At 38.7% G+C, this 25,114-nt stretch overlaps 1 protein-coding gene across 8 annotated transcripts in view; it reads right to left on the minus strand.

Moving 5' to 3' along the window:
- Positions 1-768: 768 nt before the first annotated feature.
- The window catches only part of LOC113233188 (neurogenic locus Notch protein), a 203,160-nt gene continuing 178,814 nt past the window's right edge, over positions 769-25,114 (minus strand). The window contains exons 11-33 of one of the 8 annotated variants that reach the window (XM_026468212.1): positions 24,504-24,671; positions 23,176-23,314; positions 20,771-20,923; positions 19,591-19,697; positions 18,321-18,434; positions 17,374-17,530; positions 16,175-16,407; positions 15,922-16,067; positions 14,849-14,997; positions 13,364-13,513; positions 12,717-12,856; positions 10,350-12,628; positions 10,013-10,221; positions 9,175-9,375; positions 8,110-8,278; positions 6,911-7,115; positions 6,140-6,296; positions 5,414-5,525; positions 4,310-4,426; positions 2,971-3,106; positions 1,951-2,082; positions 1,714-1,821; positions 769-1,330 (exon numbers count right to left, since the gene is read on the minus strand). In XM_026468212.1, the coding sequence (XP_026323997.1) occupies positions 1,137-1,330; positions 1,714-1,821; positions 1,951-2,082; positions 2,971-3,106; positions 4,310-4,426; positions 5,414-5,525; positions 6,140-6,296; positions 6,911-7,115; positions 8,110-8,278; positions 9,175-9,375; positions 10,013-10,221; positions 10,350-12,628; positions 12,717-12,856; positions 13,364-13,513; positions 14,849-14,997; positions 15,922-16,067; positions 16,175-16,407; positions 17,374-17,530; positions 18,321-18,434; positions 19,591-19,697; positions 20,771-20,923; positions 23,176-23,314; positions 24,504-24,671 (5,675 nt within the window). In that variant the 3' untranslated portion in view covers positions 769-1,136. The remainder of the gene's footprint in view (positions 1,331-1,713; positions 1,822-1,950; positions 2,083-2,970; positions 3,107-4,309; positions 4,427-5,413; positions 5,526-6,139; positions 6,297-6,910; positions 7,116-8,109; positions 8,279-9,174; positions 9,376-10,012; positions 10,222-10,349; positions 12,629-12,716; positions 12,857-13,363; positions 13,514-14,848; positions 14,998-15,921; positions 16,068-16,174; positions 16,408-17,373; positions 17,531-18,320; positions 18,435-19,590; positions 19,698-20,770; positions 20,924-23,175; positions 23,315-24,503; positions 24,672-25,114) is intronic. The other 7 variants (XM_026468213.1, XM_026468215.1, XM_026468214.1 and 4 more) reach the window with 7 other exon arrangements.

Consider the following 25,114-nt stretch of genomic DNA (forward strand, 5'->3'; position numbering starts at 1 on the left):
TCTGGACCATATGTCGTAAAACCGCTCTAAAATATCCGAGGTAACAATAAAAAGTAATATCATGTTAAGAAACCTGTTTGATTGTGTATAAGTGATATGTGTATAACTTATAATCTGTATAAGTGATAATTGTTTAGTGACTTACCACGTAAACACTAAAATATATTCACGAGTTTCTTTATTCTAACTTTGAACGTATTATCTTGTATTTAAATAATTATAAAAATAATCTGTCGTATAGTACAGTGTTAAAAAGTTCGAAATACACCGAAGTCTTGTCAAGTAGTGAGATTATTAGTGCATGATGCATTCTTATCTATGTTTTAACATTACATCGAGTCATGGCTGTACACATCAGTCTATATCTACGGCACTTTAGCACCTTGAGATTTACAATTAGAGCTTTTATTCATCTCTTTTCTATTCGAGTTTGTCCCGTCACTTTTCTATTCGAGTTTTTCTAACTCTTTTTTTTAAATTCATGTTTAGAATCTAATTTACGTATTCTAATGCATTTTTATGCACTTTAATTTCTAATATCAAGGCGCTTTCTAATATCATTTGTAATTTCATGACTCTATGAGTCTTGATCATGCGTTTTGTTCGTTGAAACTTTAACACAGGCTTTTTGACAGCTTTTACAGTCTTGCCTAAGTCATAATATTTGAAATTATTGCTTTTATCAGTAGTTCGCATTATAATTTTGGAATTAGTAGATAAAGGAATTATATAACCTGTCTAAGTAATTAATTGAAATGGTCTACTAAAAAAATTTTTTGATAATTTTCAATAGAAATATACTAACTTTTTCAAGAATAACTGCACTTTGTCTTAAATTACGGTAGTCCCTTAATAATACCACATATTGCCCAGATTGGAACCGCTCTTCTATTTATACAAAGTATTTGATCTACAAATACATTACTGAATATTATGAAAAACATATTTGATGAGTTATGGAGTATTATTTTTACAAAATCACAACTATAGCATTACGTAATTATGAACGAAGAAGATACCTTTATCTACTATCCGCTAATTCGTTTCATATATATTTTATATATAATACCTACCATTTTGACGATAATTTCAAATCAAAACCGAACACCACAAAATAACTCTTATGAGACCAATTTCTAGATATAAATGGCTTCAGTAGCTCCTTTATTAGTCTGTTGCATGTCATTAGGTGATAATGCGGCGCGATCCGACCAATCGGAGTGCGGGGATTGCGTAAGGGGGGTCTGCGGTGAGGGGGTCGACCAATGGTCGGAAGACTCAGGTGACGGCGTTGGGAACGTATCGCCTATACCCCAGCCGCCGTAGATACCTGTTGGATAGAGACAAATTCAAATTTGAGTACAAAATCATCATTATAGCACAGTTCCGTCACTCGCTCGAGGTTACGCGATAAATGCCTACCGCTGAGTGTATCGCCGACAGTACAAACGCTCAGACAAGTCTTTCATTTATGTAATGTTACAATCCTAGTACAACCCCTGCATTCGGTTCCGCACGACTGCATACGGCGGGCAATGTTATTTTCACCTCTCTGAGCGCGTGCTTAGGTTTCTTTTTCCTCGTAGTGAGGCTATTATAGCCTAGGGATTTTCGATGAGACATATATCTGTTACGTAGTAACAATTAGTAACTATTATATAATAGATCTCTACATTGCAGGTGTTTGATGATTGTTAAAAAAGCCATACTTACCCGACATAAGGTTGGTAATGGCGGGATGCTGCGCGCCCTGAACCTGTCCGAGAGCTGCTGCGTGCGTCATCACTGCCTGCAGCTGAGCGTTGTGCTGCCCACTTGCGCCTGTGCATAACACAAGACATTACGTTGGATATCGATTTAAAACTAGAACCAATCACATTACAGATTGAAGCAGGCTAGTTTTTTGAGTAATTTAAGTTATTCTACAACGCTAAATACTTGAACACTTACGATACTCACTAAGATGCGCGAGCGCAGAGTAAGCGGCAGCGTCGAGTTGATGTTGGTGGGAATGGCGTAGTGCCGCCATGTGCGCCGGCGACGTCGGCAGCGACGGCCGTGACTTGCCCGGCGAGGGAGATCCTGCGAATCGTAAACAGTAAATATTTAGATTACAGATAAATAAATAAAGGACCTGGACTGAACTGGAATATGCCAGCTGTATGTCGCATCTTTCAAGATTCAAACTGTATAACCATGATGATTGATAAACTTATACCGGTATATTCCCAAAGCTTGCTATACATATCATAGTCAATACGCCCAGAACAAAGCAAACTCACATAATTTTTATTACAAATTACACTTGAAATCGTCTTATTGATTAAACTCTACTGCGTATTCGTAAGGCAAATGCCCCTGAGAAGAATGAGCAAGAAACTCTAGAGGTTGCTCTTTGTAAATATACATTTGAATACATTTATCATCATTTGCAATGTTTATTTCAAACGTCTTAGATCGAGAATACCTGCAAGAGCTAAAGATGCTAGCAGATTCGACTGTGAACTGGCAACCGGTACTATCTCAATTTTCAAAACTTTACATTGACTTTACAGGTGAAGAAAAAAATTTAATAAAAATTTTAATTAAATGAAAATACGTAGTTTTTAAATATTTTTATTACACATACACTGATCCTTCGAGCCGGATCAAAGTTCTTCACGACTTTTTAACCAACTTCAAAAAAGGAGGAGTTCTCAAATCGACTGTATTTCTTTTGTTTTGTAAGTAATTTACGAGATGATTCTTTTTTTGTTGGAAAGAGGGTACCTCAGTATTGGTCCAATTTAAAATTTGAAGACAATATTCCACCTCTAAGGATGGCAAATTACGCACACTTTCCGGTAACCGATTTCAATAAAACTTGGCAAATAGATGTAATACCAGGAACTTTAAAAAAATTACAATTACCAAGACTTATTTACAATTACCACTTTTGGCATATTGAATAGATGCAATATTGATACGTACCGATATAAGCGTGTGGTGAAGTGGTGTGGTTGCTATGAGTGGGCGAGTGATTGGAGTAGGGCGGCGACAGCGACGCGCCCAGCGCGCCGCCGCCGTACGACTGTTGGAGCGTCTGACCCGTCTGTGAACACAGCCACTGATGTCATTGTGATAATAATTCTCAACCAGCATTAAACTAGCTTGATGGAGTAAGAACTGGGGGGCCTACTTACGTTCTACGTCCGAAACAATTACTGTGAAATAAATAATACTCGATCAAATTCAAAAGACAACGTCAAGTCGACCCCTCCTACGTAAAGTATCGTATGTCGAAATTGCCAAGTTTACAGGGGAGCGTTTTAAACGTCTGAATTCACTAAAATAAGCATAATACGAGACTTTAGCATTTCTCAATTTTATTCGGCAAAACTCGTTAATCACATAGAATATTATAAAATTCTAGATATCGGTTAGATGATCTATTAGATGATCACTCTATGTGAGTACCGACCGAATTCAGAACTTTAAAATACTCCCCTGTAAACTTGGCAATTTCGACATACGATCCTTTACGTAGGAGGGGTCGAAATATGAAGCTTCATTCGCATCGTGCGTCTCTTTCAGACAATTGCATGGACGAAGAACGAAAGCACTGGGCCTGAATAAAAAAAATACAGAAAAGCAATGGAACTTGTTGACAGAGTTATCACTTTAAAAAAAAATAAACATGTTTTATTTGGACTATGGATTAATTGGTATGTAAATGCAATACTCGTAATAAAAATTATTAATGCGTCACCGCATTCACGTGTAAAAGATAAAGATTTCTGGGCGACTTAGTATAACCATTTGATCTTATCTTATTAAATAAGTTTTTTTTTTTATGAGTTATCTATACGGGGTTTTTTGTAAAATACAAACAACCTCGCAGGACTAATGTTACTCACATCATAAACAACAACTTTTATTGCATGACTTTTGTTGTACTATCTGACACTTTGTAGATCTGTATTTCTATAGTAACGTAGAAACGGGCAAGCGTCCTCTACGTCCCCTACCCCCTTTTGCCTCGGACACGTATTTACGTTAGTGCTGCGATCTATTTAAATATTTTTATTTTTATAGGAAAGCAAAGTCTGATGAATTATCAACTCATGGAACAATAGGTATTTGTTACGCAAGGCTGCAAAGTTGTTATTTGACGCCAGCGCTTGTATTGAAACCTAAGCAAGCGAAGGATTCGAAGATTGAACCACGAGCGAAGCGAGTAGCGAGGATTTCAACACACGAGACGCAAAACAACGAGCAGTTCATAGTCTGAGCGTACCCTAGACTTAAGCACGGTAAAACGATGTTCTACCTTGACGCAGTCCTCATAGCTGGGCGGCTGCTTGTGCTGCATGAGCTGCTCTATACCCGCGAACTGCGCCATCGCATTCGAGTACAGCGACGTCGCGTCGTACGGCGACGGCAAGTCCTGTTGCACAAAATTACATATCACAATTAGTTAATCTATTCGTTGCTGGGGTTTTACTCTCCGTCCGAAACAACTGCTGGCAAATAAGTAATACTCGACCAAATCAAGAAACAATGTCAAGTATGAACATTCATTCGCATCTTGCGTCTTTTACGAGTAAGTTAGTCGAGTCCGTTTCGGACGTATGTCGGTTGGAGAAATGGAGTAGACCCCCTCTTACCACTTCACAAACAGTACCTTCATCATAAGTTTATGGGCAAAATTTTACTTCTCAAGTCCACTAGATGGCGCTGTACATTTTGCCATATAAATCTTCTCAAGTACTTCATGTGATCTCGAGCGACAACTATCTCATTAAACTCCCATGAGTCAACTGTACCTCTACCATTAGAGGTATGGTTACCTATCAGAAGTCCGAAATAACATTTTCCAGAAATAGCGTTTGCTCGAATTTTCATAACCTCGGAAAGTAATTTTGAGAGGAAAATGTATTTTCTTTTAAACCTAACTTAACCGAACTTTGGTTAGTTTTTAGTAGTTAGTTTGGTTTGGTAGTCGTGTCTTTGCAATAAACATACAACATATCCTGAAAGAACAACAAATTCGTTATAATTCGGTTTTCGGTGTAATGAAAATTCCAACAAACGTTATTTCGGAAAAATAATCGAGTTTGTGAGTGATTACCGAGGTACAGTTGTACATACATCAAAGTAGACTCTTGACACTTACTCTGCCATTGCACCTGATACACTGCTTCGTCATCGTCATCTCTGCAGTCTTAGAGATCAAGAAATCCTAATTAATAAGATAATAATTTCATTATAGTTATTACGATAACGACGAAAACAACAACTATTAAACAATTTGTATTATTGATACAAAGATCGAAAAGAAAATTTCTTCGCCGACTGGACTGTAACCAGCGTCTGTTGCCTACCCGTGGCTACTACTACTAATGATATTCAATAAAATAAATATTCCTATTACCTGTAAATTTTGGAGCGGTGATTCAACTGGACTGAGACTGGAACCCAGACTCTCAACGCTCTGTGGTACTTCCTGCGCCACCTTCTTATTATTCTTTTTTACACTCGGCTTCCTGTAGAAAGAGCAACAAAACCTTATCATGTAAAATGCATTACCATAAACAAAACTCTGCTTTTGCTTCTCTCCACAAGGTTCTCTGAGCGACATACATCCGAAACATCCGAAGACGCATGATGCGAATGAAGCTTAATACTGGACATTGTTTTTTTATTTAATCGAGTCTTACTTATTTGACAGTAATTGTTTCGGACCGAATGTCGAACGAGAACGAGAGCAGATCCAAAGGTGGCCCAAGCCAAAATTGTAAATTTCTTGTTTCCAAAAGCATCTTTCTGATAAATTCTGTTTTTGATATAAGTCGCTATTCTAGAAAGCCAACGACTTGTCACAAAGGACGGTCAACCTTGCGAGAATTTCCATTTAGTAAGAATGCAGTCTTCCTTCTCTTCTTTTGACAGTTGATCCACAGGTTATCGAAATCACATCGACATACTTTCAAGATGTCGATTATTATGTATTATGTATCGTCATTTATATTTTTAAGTGTGACCATTCAAGTTATTCAGGCGATAATCGATAGAATACGTATCGACTGCAATCACTAGTTGGCAACACTTTTGCTCGATAAACTGTCATTATACTAATTGAAAAAAAAATGTAACGTACCGTCTAATAGCCGTGCTGTGTAGATTGTTATTGTCGTAATGCTGGTCTGGGCTGTCGGGGCCCGCTTTTGCGCGAGGCTTTTTCGGCTTGCCTTTCGCTGAGCTTGCGCTGATTACTGTCGGCTGACTGATCAGCTGAGGGTGAGGATTTGGTGATGCTGTGGATGGAAAACAACGTTGAATATAGAATAGGATTAGGAAATTAAAACGCACGAATCTTTATACAAAAACATGGCTGATTATGAAGTCAAATTTTGGGAATTGGCAGTTATACAATTTCAAAAAGCGGAAAACAAATGTATCCTGTTAACATTATGTAACATTCATTGCCTTTTCTTAAAAAATAATTGGACATAAATCGATACATCCAATGAACTTTTTCAGGTTTTTATTTTGTTTTTTTTTTTTTTCACAAAATTCGGAGAGCATAATATATGTATTATATATATTATTATAATATACTTATTAGTAAATTATATATTACATTAGTAAATAAAGGTCGCCGCATACGTAACGTGATTTATTGTTAATATCGGTACATATAAAAAAATAGTATTCAAGTGTAACGCGAAAGGAACGGGACGGGACGTGCAAATTATCATCGTCGACGATATTTTGCCCGTTTCCTTCCCGTCCCCGTCCCGTATACTGCGATTTTAAATATGGCTGTTTACAAACATAACAAAAACTGACCAAAAGGTAAAGTTGGTGTAGTGTTTGTTGGAGGTATCGAAGTTATAAGACAATTCTTCAAATAAATTATTACACTCACGCATGAGATGGTGATGCTGTGGCGGCGGCCTTGGGCAATGCTCGTCGAGTAGCCTCACTATGTCATCGTGCATTCTCTCTTGGGCCACGTCGCGTGGCAATCGGTCCATGTGGTCCGTGATTTCACGGTTCGCCATCGCATCTAGAAGTGCTCGGCACGCACCAAAGGAACCTTCTCTTGCACCTAGGAATAGCGGAGTTTCGTCCTGTAAATAAGCAAAAGAAATTAATATATGCTCTTCGTTACATATACGATACATTAACGTATATTTGTTACTTATACCATGGACTTATACCATACAAGACAGCGTAGTCGGATATCTAGTACCTATTTGTACACCAGATGTCGCGACGAATACCAAATAGTTATTTTTGTATCTAATTTGCTTTACATTGACGAGCTGCAATTAATTAAAGCTACACTAATTTCTAGTGATAACAAAAAAATCAAATATATCAAGTAACGGGACGAACTAGTCGTGCGCCTGATGGTAAGATACACGCCTGTCCATAACAGTTGCGGTGCCACTCAGAGCTTTAATTCGCAAAGATTGAAGGGCACTACCACTGCGCCCGTTACCCTGAAACATAAGTTGACAAGTCCCATATGCCTGTAATTTCACCAGCAGCCTTACCTTTCAAAACCGGAACACAGAAGACATTACTGCTTGGCGCTTGAAATAGGTAAGGTGGCAATAATTCCCTGGACAGATTTTTATTGACAGCCGGCACGGCTTTTCTTTCATTTGGTTTAGGATATTAGGAAGCGTTAATTTTTAAATTACTAACACACAATGTCATCGTCATCTATTAACGTTATGCATATTTGTCAAAGTTCAGGATATAATTATAACTCACAATCAATATTTGAATAATATTACCTGGGAGAAAACTGACTTCTTATATGTCATATTAAAGAGGAGTTAATTGATTTCCACGTTCATTCACATAATATAAACTACTTCCAGGCAATTGATTAGCGCTATTTAAATATAAGACGGAATTTCGACCTTTTTCAGAGTGATGATCTGTAGTGTGAAGATTAGCAGTCCTCTTGGTCCATGCTAAAAACGGTTTAACGCCATCTAGGGACGTATTACTCAAACTAACATACATTGTTATTGTTCGACCGAAGAAGAATGGTCGAAACATATTACAAATATTTGAAACAATAGGAACCTCTACAAACAGGTCACTAACCTTGTCATCCTGCGCATCTCTATTTGCGCCATGCATCAATAATACGTTGACAGCATCAACGTTGTTCACCGCAGCGGCCCAGTGCAGCGCTGTCTTACCGCTGTTGTCCGCTGCGTTTATATCTGCATCCGCGTTTATTAGGTCTTCCACCATGCCTTCTATCGCCAGCCTGTTAAAAAACGATTTGTACATACATGAGAAACTAGTCAATATTTTTATTTTAATTACCCGAGAAAATTTAGCAAACTTACGTTAAGTGACAGCCCACAAACAAGACCTTTATCCAAAAAATAATAATTGATTGCACTGACAAATTTAACAACACCATCTACGATAGTTGTATACTAAAGAAAATTAAAGATTAGGGAGAGGCGATGCACCAGATCTTGCTTGATCGCGCATATGACTTCGATCAATTGCATACTTAAATAATCGCGATTGGCAAATTTTTTTGAAGTTGGCCAACGGGGACAAATGCATTGCCAGATCGCACTTTTGACGCGAGATCATCAATTCTAATTCCAATATTCAAGGGCGTCCCTACTAATTTATGTTCTTTCTTTGTATAACACATACCTAGTTAAAGGCATAGATGATGATGACCTAAGTTAGTAGGATGTATACGATAACAAGTAATGTAAATTTAGAATATCACAAAGACAGATTTGTAACCCGACTATACAATTTATTTCAAGTAAACGTAATATAAATCAATGTCTAAATCAGACTGTTTCGTCGGGTAAAAGTTATGGCCTTGTTTGAAAGTAAAGTTCGTTGTGTAGAAATTAACTACTACTGTTACTACACTAAGGCTCATTTACATTATCGCAATGGAATAGAATCATTTGTTTGTACCCATAACATAATGATCTTTATGTCAAATGTGCAAAACTAGATACATGCAATTTCGGGATTTCCCGCAGTTACAAAAAAAAATATATATAAATATATAAATATAAAAATTCCCTTTTATTCCGATTCTAAAGTAAATTCAGCCAACGTAATAACAGATTCATAATTATTTCATTCGTAGTTAACGTAGTCATACAGTTTTCTCACACTCACCTAGCAGCTAAAATTAACGGCGTGGTTCCATCATGCATTCTCGCATTCAAGTTCGTCGCTCTATTCCTGAGCAGAATCTGGAAGACACCCATAGCGTCTGCTGCGACCGCGGCGTGCAGTGGTGTTCTGCCCGTGTTGTCTTGCGAGTTTGCGTCGGCGCCGGCATCCAGGAGACGCTTGGCCGCGTCGGCACGAGCGTATCTGTGCACAGATCAACATTTTAGTCATGCGTGCGGCAAAGGAATAGACTACGCTGCCGGTAATCTGTGTTTCTCAAAAATTGCAAATTGAGGCTTCAATAGCAGAGATGGGCAATGGGTTAAAACCAAATGAAGCCGCCCAGAATTAACTGAATTCTGCCCAAAATCGTGGGCATAAACGGCTAATACGGAATTTGGTGTAATTCCACACTTGTTACAAATTTCGATGAAAAAATTGACGTTAATAAGTTTTAGCCCGATTTAAAACCCGACATTACCAAAGCGCTGGGTTAAAACCTGGAAGCTCACCTATCTCCGGTAAACAGGTTTTTTTAGATAAACGCGTATGACGATTCAGGTTAGATTGTGGTCAAAGTTAGTTAGATAAAAAAGGTTATCTAGACAATAAAAGACTTAAAATTTCACTTAACTAGGCTACATTCTACTTAGTTATTCAAACTTAAGTTTATAGTTTTAAGTGTTTATACTTTTATGATTTTTAGGCTGATTTTCGCCCAAATAACGTAATAAATTTCAAAAGTAAGTAATAACATTCTTGCAAGAGCATTGCTTTCATATAACTAGACAGAATAGAGGAGCCAAAAATCAAAAACAAAGTAAAATGTAAACAAACTAACCTAGCAGCAAGGTGCAAGCTGGTCTCCCCAGTCTTGTCCATAGCAGCATTCAACTGCGCTCCTTGCGCGACCAGTTCCGATATAATATGAGCTGTTTGTTCGTCTTCGGCATCAGACCCTGTGTCTAGGCCTCCGCCCCTCACTGCTGCCACCATAAGTGGGGTCATGCCCAGTGGTCCCCGGGCATCTACGTCTACGTGACCGTCGTGCTGAAGGAAAAATCGTGTTTATAGTATTAAAAGGTATACAGACAAAGAAGAAAGCTTTTGTATCGAATTATTATTAACGGTTTCTAATCATCATGGACGAAAATAGGGTGATTAAGGCTTGTACTCACGATTGCTGGAGGTGTCATCATGCTAGGTGGCACCCGGATATCCGCCGCGTCCAGATGCTGCTGCGTCCATACCCTTGAGTCGTGACCTGCTTCTTCATAATCCGTAATCGCAGTATGGTCTGACGCGTAACCTCCAGGAGCACCATTAGCATCTCCAGGACCTCGCGCTCTTTTAGCTCTTGGTGGAGCTGAACCGTCGTCGTCATCATCAGACCAGTGAGGGGGTCCCATGTGGCCGCCATTGATGTCTACATCAATGCAACCCATAGAACCTTTATTCAAATTCCGCATTTCTTGGCCATCAGGACCTCGTCTTCTCGAACGACGTCTTGATGATGAATTATTCCGTATGAATCCTTCTGGGAACCATGTTATACCAGCAGCGCGTTTCCGTTGAGCTGTGACCAGTACTCCGATCAACAGACCAGCCAGAAGAACAAGTATGACACCAATGAATACGTATTTAGAATTTGTTGGCATTTCATCTGGCTCAGGGTTTGTGACTCCTTTCACTTGGTAGATCGGGAAATCTTGGGGCAAGTAGTGCCTGGAAGCTGTTGCTGCTAAGAACTCTGCAGCTTCTCTAGCAGAGAAGAAGCATTCGGAACCACTCGTGGTGGTACACTTTCTATTGTCAATTTCTAAATAAACTTGTACTCCAGATTGCCCCCTTTCAGTAGCCACTATATGATGTTTCTTTCCAAATTCAGTCTCAGCCAAACCAGCGTCTGTCGATCCCTTCCAAGGGTAAACCATGTCGTTGCCTAAATGGTCTTTCTTGATCACTACAGTAGTTCGCAATTGGTGGCCTAGATCACGAAGAAACGCGACGGAGTTTTCCTTAAAAGTTCTCATGTCCATGAGGAGAATAATTGACATGACACCTTCGGCTAAGTCTGGGGGTTCGTTTTCGCAGTCCAAACCATCCCAGTTACATTCAGCATTGTTGCAACCATAGTCGCAGTGACCGTTGGCATAGTGCTTCTGACAGTAAGCGTCATAGATTGGATTGCATTTTTGCAGTGATTTCTCGCAATCCCTTCCATCAAATAAGCAGGCTTGAGTGTTACAAATCTCGTTACATTCGCCATTCATAAACACCTCCCAACAGTTCACTGGTGCTGTACAGTTTGCCCAAGGGTTAATGCCTAGAGAACAGTCGTTGCCATCAAAATCGCAGGCGTACGTGTTACATTCCTCGTCACAATGGTGGTCTCCCTGTTTTTCTTTGCATCCCAACTTGACACACTGTTCTCTTTGGAAAGCTAAATCCAGTTCTTGGAGGGTCAAAGTTGGGTTTTTGTTACTGCCATAAACTCCGCTGACTGGACTTCCGTAGCCACCTCTTGCGTGAGGGTCGTAAATGTCACAATTCTTTCCTGTCCATTGTCTTGGACAGTAACAGAGGTAATCACCTGGTTTATCAATGCACCTTGCTTCAGGGTGCTTGCACGGGTTGCTAAGACATTCATTCATAGAATCTATTTCGCAATTGATACCTGATAATCCTGAAGGACAATCGCAAACGTAACCACCTATTTCAGACGTTCTGCAATAGCCACCGTTTTGGCAAGGGTTAGAATCGCATGCATAGCCGGAATATTCGCAGTTTTTGCCATAAAATCCATCGTTGCATAGACATTCGTGACCACCTGAAATGGCTGTACAGATACCTCCGTTTTGACAAGGAGAGTTAGCGCAGAAGTTGACTTTGGCATCACAGTGTCTTCCCATGTATCCTGGTTTACAATTGCAATGATAGTCGTTGATAAGCTGGACGCAGTCTTGAGTACCAGGAATTGAGCAAGGATTGGAAAGACACTCGTTGATGTCTCCCTCGCACCGAGGACCAACGAAGCCTGGTGGACACTTGCACTCAAAGCCTCCAACTTTATCTATACAAGTTCCGTTATTGTGGCAGGCGTCCTGTTTGCAATCATTAACATTGATTTCGCAAATTTTACCAAGAGTTCCGAAAGGACATGAACAAGAGAAATTGTTGATGAGATCGTGACAAGTTCCTCCATTCTGGCAAGGGTTGGGAAGGCAGTCGTTGACGTTTAACTCGCAGTTCTGGCCTTGAAATCCTTTGGCACATTGGCACTGGTACGTCCCTACCAGGTCCTTGCACACTGCTCCGTTCTGGCACGGTGCAGATTCGCACTCATTGATTTCCTTCTGACAGTAAGAGCCTGTGTATCCGTCTAGACAGTGACAACGGTGGGAGTTGCCGATGTCCTCGCAAGAGCCGTTGTTGCAGAGCTGCTTGAGTTTGACTCCTGTGGAATAAACGTTTTTGTTCTCAGTACATCGAAAGTCACCGTTAAATAGTCAAAAGCGATTGATGGAAATTTTTAAATTGTTTACCTTTTCTAAGGGTTGCATCCTTACAAGAAACCATTTCAACATCACACAGCTTGCCAGACCAGCCTGGAGCGCAGGTACACGTATACTGTGGTCCTTTTTGCGAACATGTTGCTCCATTCTCACACGGATTGTTTTCACACCTGTAACATTTTATAACATGATACATAACAGATAGCAATAGTGCCGCGAATCTGCAAAATTAGTTTGGTGCACTGTTATTTGAGGTAATCACCATAGGCAATTTGAAAAATTTTGTCTTTTTGGGATCGCTATATTAAGGGTAAATTTTAAGAGGTGAATTCATCTTCATTATTAGTAATGCATGTGTAAAAATACGTAAATACTACGTATTTTTATGTAATAAATCAGATGCTATATAAATGACGCAAACAATTTTATTCTTCATCGTGTAAAGTTGTCAAAATTGGGATAGTACCGATTGCCAGTTCATAGTCGATATGTAAGTCAGATGCTATAGTCGTGAAGAGATGAAGAAGTCATGGAACTATGGTGATTTTAATCGTCAACCCCACAATCGAGAAGCAACCGCTCTAACACTGAGTTACAACCGCTCAAATAATAATTTGAATTAAATTAGACAAAGAGGTCAAAAATATATTGTAATCCCAAAGTAACAGCTTACTTACCAATTAACGTAATCCTCGCAGTGCTTCCCTGTATACCCGTAAGAGCAATGGCAAGTGTAGTGTGTGATGTGGTCATGGCAGGTGGCGCTGTTGTCGCAGGGAGAGCTGTCGCACATGTTGATACGAAACTGACAGTTCGACCCCGTGTAGCTGGAAAGAAACAAGATATTACAGTATTGAGTAGAGAGATAGGCATAGAAATATAACGCACACACAGTCAACATAGCCCCGTACTAGGGAAACCCTGGGTCGCGGGTGCCATAGACAACCACAAAATTACACCCAAACTCACGACAGAAATAAATGTCATACAAATATTTCTCCCGGCCCGGGAATCGAACCTGGGACCTCTACGTGGCAGTCCGGCATGGTAACCATTCGGCCACGGAGGCAGTTAGAGATAAGCTATCAAAGTAACGTCGTGTTATATGTTATAGATAGATAAGTCGATTGTTCGATGACTACTGAAGTACCCCGTTTCCAACAAAAAAATAATCATTGAAATCGGTTCAATGTAGGAGTACTCGAGTAACATACACAACTAAAAAAAAGGTACAGACGAATTGAGAACGACTTAAAGTCAGTTAAAAATAGGGGGTGCATTAGACTGTAATTGTGCGGTGTAGCTGGTGTGGTGTGTGGACACCCGTCCACGACAATGCTTTTTGGGCAGGTCGTAACCAAAATTGTGGCTTTCCATAAATGGAGTACCGAAGCCACATTACAGGGATGGTATAATACCTATGTACTTTCATAATACTTTCTTATAATAAACAAGTAAATTACCTGTCAATTAAATTCCTAAGGAGCTATTCGTTTAGTTAAATGTATATTTTTTTATGACAGACATAACATTAGTACGAGGAATAAAAATAAACTAGCTGTTCTTGATAGTCGTCTTTTTTCAGTCATTTAAGGGGTAATGTATACGCTTCTATAACAAGATTCCGAGCGATATTCAAAATGTAACATTCACGAAGTATATTACTGAAACAAAAACTTTATACTAAATGTTAATACAGATTCTGCGTACTTGGATGACATATTTGCGTGGTTTAGCTCAAACATTTTCGATCTAAGATATTTGATATAAATATTGTAAATGATAAATGTATTCAAATGTATGTTTACAAAAAGCAAGTCCTAGAGTTTCTTACTCATTCTTCTCAGGAGAATTTTCAAGTGTGATTTGCTTGCTTATTAAATAAAGATGATACTTATCAAAACCAGTAGCAATGTGTAAACTATCAAAAACATATTTCAAGTTGATGAATTTGTAGTAAATGGATTTTTTTAGAAGTCCCAAACTTCTAAGCAAAACAGAAAGAATGGGCACGTGGTTCACGAGATACGAAAGTTTGGAAGCCTTTGTCGTACAGGATAATAGGAAAAGATGTACGAAAAGGTTCCATTATATGAACACCTATGAACGACTTTTGATTTCTAAACGTTATCTGACACACTGCCGTGTGTCGAGGTATTTACCCAGGTGGGCAGGAGCAGTTGTAAGAATTAATTCCATCAATGCAGGTGCCGCCGTTCATACAGCTGGACTCCGTGCAGTCCTCGTCGTTCGTCTGGCAGTTGATGCCCGAGAAGCCCAGCGGACATGTGCACGTGTAGGAAGCCACATACTGAGAAACAGAGAATTTTTGTTAGGGTTGTAGTTAACAATTTATAAATGCTAAAGGAACATAAATATGTTGTCTAGCTTATGAGCCTTATGCCACACCTACTAGAAGCCACACCTTCAAGCATCGAGTATATAACCAGAAATAAATAAGGGCCATCCATTCCAGGCAGATGGGTCTTATATCACTTTTAAATATCAAATCTCGTTTGCACTGAAATCACAAATTAGAAAGCTGAAATAGCACAGCGCCAACTGACCTGTGCGTACATCTCCGTATATTTCAAAAACATTTTTGTATTCATTGTAATAAAGATAATAACTCTAACTATGGGGGGGCTGTTTCATTCGGTGGTGTGCGAAAAACAAACAGAATCACATTTCATCGGTAATCAAATATGAAATTTTTCAATTTTCGTCCACTATAGCAAAACTCAAGTTAAACTGGTCGATTTAAAGTGAAACAATTGACGACACCCGTCAATTGTTTCGATTTCGGTATGGTCAATCGAAGTGCAGTTGTCACTGTAATGATTTGGCAGAATAGTTTTCAAACAAATTAAATGACATTTCGTCTCTATTTCTGGTTATATACTCGACGTCTTCAAGCCCTTGTAGGCAGATACTATGGGCTCGCTACTCCTCCATCCACTAACTTAAGTCGTAACTTGCAATAATAGGCATTGATGGCGTTGAACTTTCAACGTGTGCCAACAGGATAAAGTTTAAATTACATCATCAGATCAGAATTTGTTATTTCTTTTTAAGTTTGAAACGACCACTCAGTAACTAGATTTCAGTGTTGAAAGCTATGAATGTGTTAGTATTGGCGACAGCGATTCTTATTGTAATTGAGGCTTAAAGCACTTCCATTGTTTTTATTTCTTCCATAATTACATCCCAATTTGAATAAAATTATGAAACGTACCTGGTTACAAGTGGCGCCGTTCATACAAGGACGCGACTGACATTCGTCGATGTCGACCTCGCAGTGCTTGCCCGCGAAACCACTTGCGCACACGCAGTTGTAGTCGCCAATGCTGTCCAGACACGTCGCGCCATTTTGACAAGGGACTGTAAAAAAAGTCTTATCACTTTTAATATCGTTTGCCTAGTAAAAAAATTGGACAAAAAATAAAATATGATACTGGCAGTGCTGTTTGAGATTTGAATTTACTTACACGAAGCGCAATCATCAGTATTGATAGCGCAATCCTTCCCCTCGTAACCTCTTGCACAAAGGCAGGCATAAGACCCCTCAGTGTTAATGCAAGTGGCTTCGTTGTGGCAGGGCGCAGTGACAGCACATTCGTCCACATCTCGTTCGCAGAGGGCCCCGGTCCAACCCACGGGGCACTGGCAAGTGAATTCCGCATACGAGGCTTCTGCGACGCAGCGGCCGCCGTGTCGGCATCTAGTTAAGAGATTTAAGCTTATAATTTGTGCAATAAAATTAAGTCGATTAACGGTAATAGTTCTGTAGGAATATGGTTTCATCTGAAATATCGAAGTCGCCGATTCAAACCCCGAGGAAGTGGATGTATAACACCAATACCTCTTGCTTACGGTGAAAAAAAAAATATAATGTCGAAACCTATGATTACTACAACACATAGCCACGCACTAGGGAAACCCTAATAATAATAATGTTTATTGTTACAAAATAATTACAACATACTAGTGAAGTCCCTGACACCTGAGCTAGGTATAACCTGTGTTACAGGAGTCAGTGTCCTCTCTCAAACATTGGACACAGCTTATTGCCTATTTCTTAACAATTTTAATAGCTACATTATTAAATACACAGACATATCTAGATATATGTCTTTGATTAAATATGAAATATATATTATATGTTTTACTGTATGCGTGTGTGTATGGGTGACGCACTAAGGAAACCCTGTATCGCGGGTGCCATGGAAATACACACAGATAACCACAAAATACACCCAAACTCATGATAGAAATAAATGTAGGCCATACAAATATTTTCTTCCGGCCCAGGAATTGAACGCGGGACCTCTTCGTGGCAGATCAGCATAGTAATCATTCGGCCATGGAACTGCCTCGAAATAAGTCTGAAGCCGCAATGAACCAATATGACGGAGTATAAGCATAAAACACTACTTAGAGAAGATCCGTGCCAGTCATTGGGAAGAGGATGAAGCAAGATCTACCTATAATAAGTGCCACTTGCAGCCTTTAAGGTACTACAGTCGATATGGAGACGTAATTAAGGGCTACAAGAAACAAACAATAGCACTGTTTATTTGCTTTTAAGCTTTTAGTTATATAGCGGTATTAAAGTTTAAGAATCTCGACGATGTACACTGTGCGAAAAGAAGTAATAAACAAAATAATTGGTGCTATATAAACTTACTGATTAGGCGAACAAGGATCAAGCGTAGTCTCGCAGTTGCGGCCAGAGTGTGGCGGTGCGCACACGCAGCGGTAACCGTTGACAAGGTCGATACAAGAGCCGCCGTGCAAACACGGGTTGCCCGCGCAGTCGTCGATGTTCGTTTCGCAGTTTACGCCTGTCAAATCACGATTACTTAATTATAAAACTTTCTATAACAATCCTTATGACGTCCAAATTATAATTGTTCATAGCGTATTTTACCCATCATGCATTACCCAGCGTCAAAACTAAAAAGTGGAGCTTATGAATTCCATTAAGTGCGGGAAGATGTAGTACTTCGGCCATGTCATGAGGAACAATAAATACAAATTACTCCATCTCATCATCCAAGGCAAAATCGCTGGATAACGAAATGTTAGTAGAAGGCGGCACTCCTAGTTGAAAAATTTGAGGGAATGATGCAGCTGCAGTACCACCTCGCTCTTTAACGCGGCAGCCTCTAAAGTCAGGAACGTCCGATAGGAGAGGAACCCTAAGGTCCCAAACTAGGAGATTCCCTGTGTTATGAGTACCAAAGCCATGGAACATCTCCAACCCGAGACTTCTACGTCCAGCGTCTAAAGTGCCAATCGTTGGGTCAACGAGCTCGTCATCACAAATAACCCAACGAAGAAGTTTTAATTGTTTTGTAACATAGTTGTACAAATTCTCTAAAAGTTTCTTCTAAAAAATAGGATACCTTTTTTGTATAATTGGCATCCTAAAAAAAGAAAATATTTATTATTACTTATACCTACTTTATTTTCTTGTAGTAACTAACTTTGGTTGGCTCGCCTTTAGGAACCCCCATAAGTTGCCGAAAAAAGCTTCTTTAAAAATACCGGTATCAAAGTGTACAACTATTTATATTTACTTTAATGTAGTATTTAGATTTAAACTGTTCTTGTAAATAAGGTAAAACGTACCAGTGAATCCCAGGATACAATCGCATTTGTAAGCATTGAGCCTGTCGTGACAGGTACCTCCGTGCTGACACGGGTTTGAGCTGCATTCATCGATATCTCGTTCACATCGTTGTCCTGAAAACAATGGTACATAAATAAGTATTTTTATAATTTTTTTTAACATGATGCGCCTAGTCGTACGAGATAGACCTAATCATAAAAATTGCAGTGCCACTCAGAACTATATAATTGCAAAAATCTGTGGGACACCACCACTGGCAACGTCACCGTGCAGTCTCACTACACCCCCACCCGAATCGATTTTATGAAGATCAATTCAAGTGTATACGACCTGTAACAGTTCTTCTGAACCTCGACTGAGTCGTACGGTTAATACTGTTTTATATTGGTCTGTAAGAAAAGTAGTTTGACAACATCTAAGTATACAATAAATCTACGATATTTGGCGTTTATCGCTACTTCTGTGCCATCTGAACCTCTTTTCTTACTGTCTCGTATCACTACATATGAAAGTCGTAAACCGACTGAAGCCAAAAAGGTTGGCAACTTTTTGTTTATCGAAGGTCATTTTGAAACGAATTTTATGAAATCGATAACGATACAAAAAACCGTATCAAAGCAAAACAGTGTGCGCATCTCTAAGCCGAATTACTGCTTGGCGGCAGAAATAGATATTGTGGCAGTAATTCCCTGGATGCACTCTTTCACAAGGTTCTTTCTACTGCTACTTAACAACTATTATCAACCTTAATCCTCCATCTTCTTTTTCAAGGGTTGTGGTTCACCTCTAGCCAGAGGTATTGATACTGAATATTCGTAAAAGTACAACATACAAATTGAAATTTTAGGTACATACAGGGGTTTGAACCTTCAATCTCAACTAAGAAGCAGTCGTGATCTTACGCTTCATAACATAGTCACAATGTCATTTACAATAAGCAACGACGTTTATTGCAATATACACCTTATCTCAAATGTATGATAAGACACAAGCGAGAAGAACATTAGCACCTATAGTCCATTTGCTTAGGTGCTTAACTAGATGTAAACAATCTTGATACATCTTTTTATTGAAACATATACTTTACAAATCGATGTATATTTTAAATGTATATTTCATTAAATAGACATCTCAAGACTGTTTACATTTAGTTAAGTACCTAAACAAATGGACTACAATTTTAAAAACAAATTTGGCGCGTGAGGAATTACTTAGTGTAAATTGACCTTTACAACTTGATACGTAACTCATAAAAATAAATGATCATACCTCCGTATCCTGGCAAACAATGGCAGATAAATTGGTTGACTCCATCCTCGCAGGTGCCCCCGTTGATGCAGGGGTTTGAAGCACATTCGTTCACGTCCGAAAGACATCTGGAAATAAACAGAGACATTATGTAACACTAAGTAGACTTAATAGTACATGGCGGCAAATAAAAAATTACGAACGAAGTCCACAGTCGAAGACCGAGGACTTTCTGAGTCGAGGTTCACAATTCACGTGTATATTCGTAATTCAGGCGGTAGCCTGTGAAACACAATGTATGCAAGTCAACTTGACTATAATGCCCCAAATAAAACCATCGGGCCATTTTTCTTTCCATTACACCCATGCTCGGTAATGAGAAGAAAAAGACCCGAGGGTTTTAATTGGCGCTTTATAGTCAAGTTAGCCTGCATGCAATCTTATTATTTAAGTGTGATGAAAAATAACAGCAAGGACGTTTAAAGTGACGAAAATGTCATCGTCAATACGCTATGTCCAACAACGTCGTATTACAGTGCCACAATTCTGCTAATTTTCTATAAATCACTAGGCATTTGTTTGTTTATGATACGAAGTGACGGGACGAACAGGTCAAGTTCCTGGTAGTAAGCGACACGCCTGTTCATAGCAGTTGCAGTGCCACTCAAAGCTTTAAATCCCAAAAATGTGACAGGTACTGCCACCGCGCCTGTCATTCTAAGACACAAGTTGACAAGTCCCACGTGCCTGTAATTTCACCGGCATCCTTGCTCTTCAAAACCGAAAAGCAATAACGCTTATATTACTGTTTGGCGGCAGAAATAGGTAAGATGGCATTACTTCCCTGGACGAACTCTTTCACAAGGAGCCCTCTGCTACTGAAGATGTTTTTCTGCTAAAATCTAGTTGCAATGGCAGTCGAGTATCGATAGAGCGTGGCATTTATTCAATCAATCATTAACGATAGACGTTGCCTTACTAAAACCACTACGGCAATTACTATAAATCTCTCTTAATTTTTACTTCGTTTAATTAGCAATGTGGTAATTATTAAACGTATTTTTCTATTTTAAATAACTACCCATATTAAATACGTAATTTAAAATACGTATAGAAAATGCCAGGAACTATTATTTACCGTAATGAAATAATAAAAAAGAAACACACAACTAACACTTGATAATTTTTAAAAGTTAATTACCTAGCATCGTAGTATCCTCTAGGACATTCGCAGCGGAAGCCATTGATTCTGTCGATGCACTTTCCCCCATTCGCGCATGGATTCGACAGGCACTCGTTGATGTTCGTCTCGCAGTGCTGGCCCATGAATCCGGGGATACATTCACAAGTATACCTGGGTACGATTAAAAGGAAACTAACTAAGTGTTTATGTGGAAAAAAAACAAGCCATGCTATTAAGGTTCATTGCATTTAAGATACAATATTAATAATGCAAAAAAATATATTATTGAAAGAGATCTGTAGGGCTAGCACAATAGGGCGCGGCAAGCGTGAGATACTGCTGTTCTCGCATAGAGATCACGCACTTTATGTCGCTCTCGCGTAAGTCGGGTCTTATCGTGGTAGCCCTACAGAAGAAATAGTTTCCTTGTCATGATCAAATAATGAAAACCTTAAGGCCTCTTACAGACAGATGCAGCTATTGACAGGAAAGTGGGCATTTTTTTTGTGATACAAATTTTTATTAAGTATTTTTTTTTATTAAAAAAAAAAATATTTTTTAACACTAATCCGCTTCATGCCTGTCTGTACGAGGCCTAATGCGACTAAATCTTTACATGCAGCATGAAAACTCAATTTACATTTCCGCGGAACGGAATGGAAGCCAATTTGTAATAATGAACTTTATGTATATTCAGGAAATGAAACTATTTTTCCGGATTTAAATCGCGTATATTGCGGTTTGATTGAAAAATCAAATATACGCGATTTAAAACCGGAAAAATAGTTTCATTTCCTATGTGTAACAATCGTGGAAACCTAAAAACTCCATGTTTGTGTATTATGTAACTTACAAATCTAGATACAATACGGTAGCTCCGGAAGTGAATGGCCTGTTTTTTCATGCTCGTATCTACTTTATACGTCACACAATTCACACAAAGTTCGTTATGCTAACTAAGGTTATAAAGATCCGCTTCCATTCCATTCCACTGTATTGTAAATTAAGCTTCAATCAAAAACAAACACAAAATACATTAGACATAGTTAATTTTTAAAAAGCTAAATGTCAAGCAAACGTAAACATTAAACGTAACGTAAACAAGGAGAACACTTACTCGAAATAATTGTTGCTGCATGTAAAGAAAAGGAGAAAAACTCAATAAGTTGTAATGCAGGAAAAAATCGCAAAGCTCGTTGAAAATAAGGACCCATACATGAACCACTGCACACGTATACAAAGTTCTGCGTGATGACATTAACCAATTCAAGACGACTGCTAATCTCTATACTATTGCAGATCGCAACTCTAAGAAAGGTTAAACTTCCGTGTTATAACTAGATGGCGCTGATCAATAGCCTGGACGTAGTTTATGTTATGTAAATGGTTATGGATATCAATCAATTCTTCTTTAATATGAAATATAAGAATACTTTTTTCCTTTTAATATTATTCAAATATTAATAATGAGCCACAATTATTTTCAGAATTTTGACAAATATGCGTGTATTGTGTCATCATCAACCCATTATACGTCCCACTGTTGGGCACGGGTCTCCTTTCAGACGAGGTTTTAGGCCATAATCCACGCTGGCCCAATGTGGGTTGGGGACTTCACACGTTTTCCGAGGGTTGTGAATCTTCTTCGACGTGCAGGTTTCATTACGATGTTTTCCTTCACCGAAAAGGCAAATTCCAAATTGAATTTCGCCCATAAATTCCGAGAAACTCAGAGGTGCGAGACCGGATTCGAATCCACGACCCTCTGCTTGCTTGAGAGGCATTACGTCAAACCTAGGCTACCACGTCTTTTTTTTGTGTATTGTGTGTTACAAACTAATTTATAAATTAACGCTTCCTAATATAGGTAGATGGCGCTATTCCTAAATAAAAGGAACCAATAAGCTCCATCTAGTTGATTTGTTTGTTATCACTAGAAATTAGAGTACCTAGCTTTTGTAATTGCAGCTCTAATCAATGAAGTTAGAAAAATAGCTATTTGGCGCTCGTCGCGACATCTGGTACACCATGAATGGAATAGGTACTGAATACCGAACTACTCTATCTTGTCAGAGAACAAAAAAGTAAGTAAGTAAGTGGTCTTGTATCTCGAATAGAGGTCCTCTCGAATTATTGGTCCATGGTGATACGGAATTAAACCAAATGAAATTTGAATAAATTCAAGCATAGGTCCTTAATGGAGTCACCATACTTATCGACGAGGAATTAGTTTTAGTCTGGTCAAAAAAGGCTTTATTATATCCACGTTATGAGAGCGAAAATAACACAGGCGAAATGCACAATATCTTTTTCCCGCCTATTGTATGGACATAGCTTTTTCTGATCGCTTCAAGCCAATTGTACTGAGATAAGTGTGGTGCTTCCCAGTGGCAAAATGGTGGTAGAAGGTCAAAATAACGTACCTATTAATGCCATCAATGCAAGTGGCTCCGTTCCTGCAAGGATTGGAGTAGCATTCGTTCACGTTGATCTCACAATTGCGCCCGGATGTACCCGGCTTGCAGCGGCACTGATAACCATCGATTAGGTCTTCGCAGTGGCCTAGGGAACATACAAAAATGATAAAGTCAAAATGAAATAATACTTAAAATACTGATTAAACTCTATGGATCATTCGTAAGGCAGATTCCCCTTGCAAGAATGAGCAAGAAACTCTAGGGGTGGCTCTTTGTAAATGTACGTTTGAATACATTTATCATTACAATATTTCATTAATAATTAATTTTAACGAGTTTGAGACTACCTGCAAGAGCTAAACGGGGCACTACCACGGATATTTGTCATCCAAGTAAATAAACCTTTAGTCTGAAATATCATCATCAATAGAATATCAATCAGAATCTTATTATTGAAGCGTACACATTGCCCCTTAAATGAATTTGAAACTATAAAGATTTTTATTATTAACAATATTATTGACGGTAGTTCATTTACTGTACAGGTACCACAGTGGTATACCTAAATACCGCATATAGCTTTACTTTTTATATTATTACTAGTATGGTATTGTATTATCTGTGATAATATCAAGTAACGTCTATCAAGCCTATTCTTCAATCAAAGATTTAAATCGCAAGTTTCTGAGGGGCACTATCACGGCGCCCGTCACCCTGAGACATGAAGTTGACAAGTCTTCAGTGTCAATTCCGTTACTCTGGTATTCGTAGTACTGTCTGACACTTTATTATTATGATTAAATCCTCGACACCAGGGTTCCAGGAGCAGCTTTATTTATTGTTTGATATTTCCCACTTTCATTTTTTTAATCAGTTTTTCATATCGAAATGCAATCAAATAAACAAATAGTTATCATATTTATAACTTATTTAATTTTTTTAACACAAATGGATTTTTCTCTGGTCAATTTTTTTATTTGAATTTGAAAATGAAATTGACCAACATAAATCCATTGGTGTTTAAAAGAAAAATATTTTTTAGCCTGATTTTCAGTAATTAGCAATAACGTGCTTGTTCCGTAGACCGTACCTATATTGCTTAGACTAAAATGTAGCAGTGTTATTTGTTTAGTTAATCTTTTTTAGTTGGAAATGAAACAATTGTTTTCGGATCTCAATTCTGTAAAGAGCCCGAAAGGTACTAAATGCGACAAAATTGTTTCATTAAATTCGAAATTTTTTCTGTGTTCCTGATGCCCCAAATAAATAAATATTATTATTACTTTGAGCGGCTAAAGCAGTAACCACTCGTAAATGCTGAGTGAGATACTGACCTCCGAACTGACAGGGGTTGGACTCGCATTCGTTTATTTGCGTCTGGCAGACCCTGCCAGTGTACCCAGGGTGACAGTTGCACGTGAAGCTGTTGTCTCCGTCGATGCACTCGCCGCGGTGACACGGCGCAGAGAGACAGTCGTTGATATTCGTTTCACATGACATGCCTGGAGCGCAAGGATTGGTTAAATTATAGCTAAATTTCATTGAATGTTGTTACATTTCATGCAGAGAAATAAACTACCGATTACCAGTATTCATTTTTATGTGGTTTTTTACACGGTGACGTGTTTATGTCCGATTAAGGTGACCAATTATGGCTATCATTAATGAAATTAAAGCAATTTCAAATTAGGGAGTCACTACACTTATCGACACAAATCGCATTAAGCCGGTCATGGCGATTCCGTGTCAATAAATGTGGCGAGTCCCTAAATGACATCATCGGACATAATCAAAGAGAGAGACAAAATGAGTATTTATGAGTCGATTTAAGCCTGAAATTCATAAAAGAAACTTTGGCTTCGACTAAGCAAAAATGGCGATCTAACCAAGTTTTTCTTAATTACAAAACGTATTTTCCTCAAGTTTGTAGCCCAGCAGTGGGGAA

Source organism: Hyposmocoma kahamanoa, unplaced genomic scaffold, assembly GCF_003589595.1.
Source record: "Hyposmocoma kahamanoa isolate Upper Pololo Valley unplaced genomic scaffold, ASM358959v1 78, whole genome shotgun sequence".
Lineage (NCBI taxonomy): Eukaryota > Metazoa > Arthropoda > Insecta > Lepidoptera > Cosmopterigidae > Hyposmocoma > Hyposmocoma kahamanoa.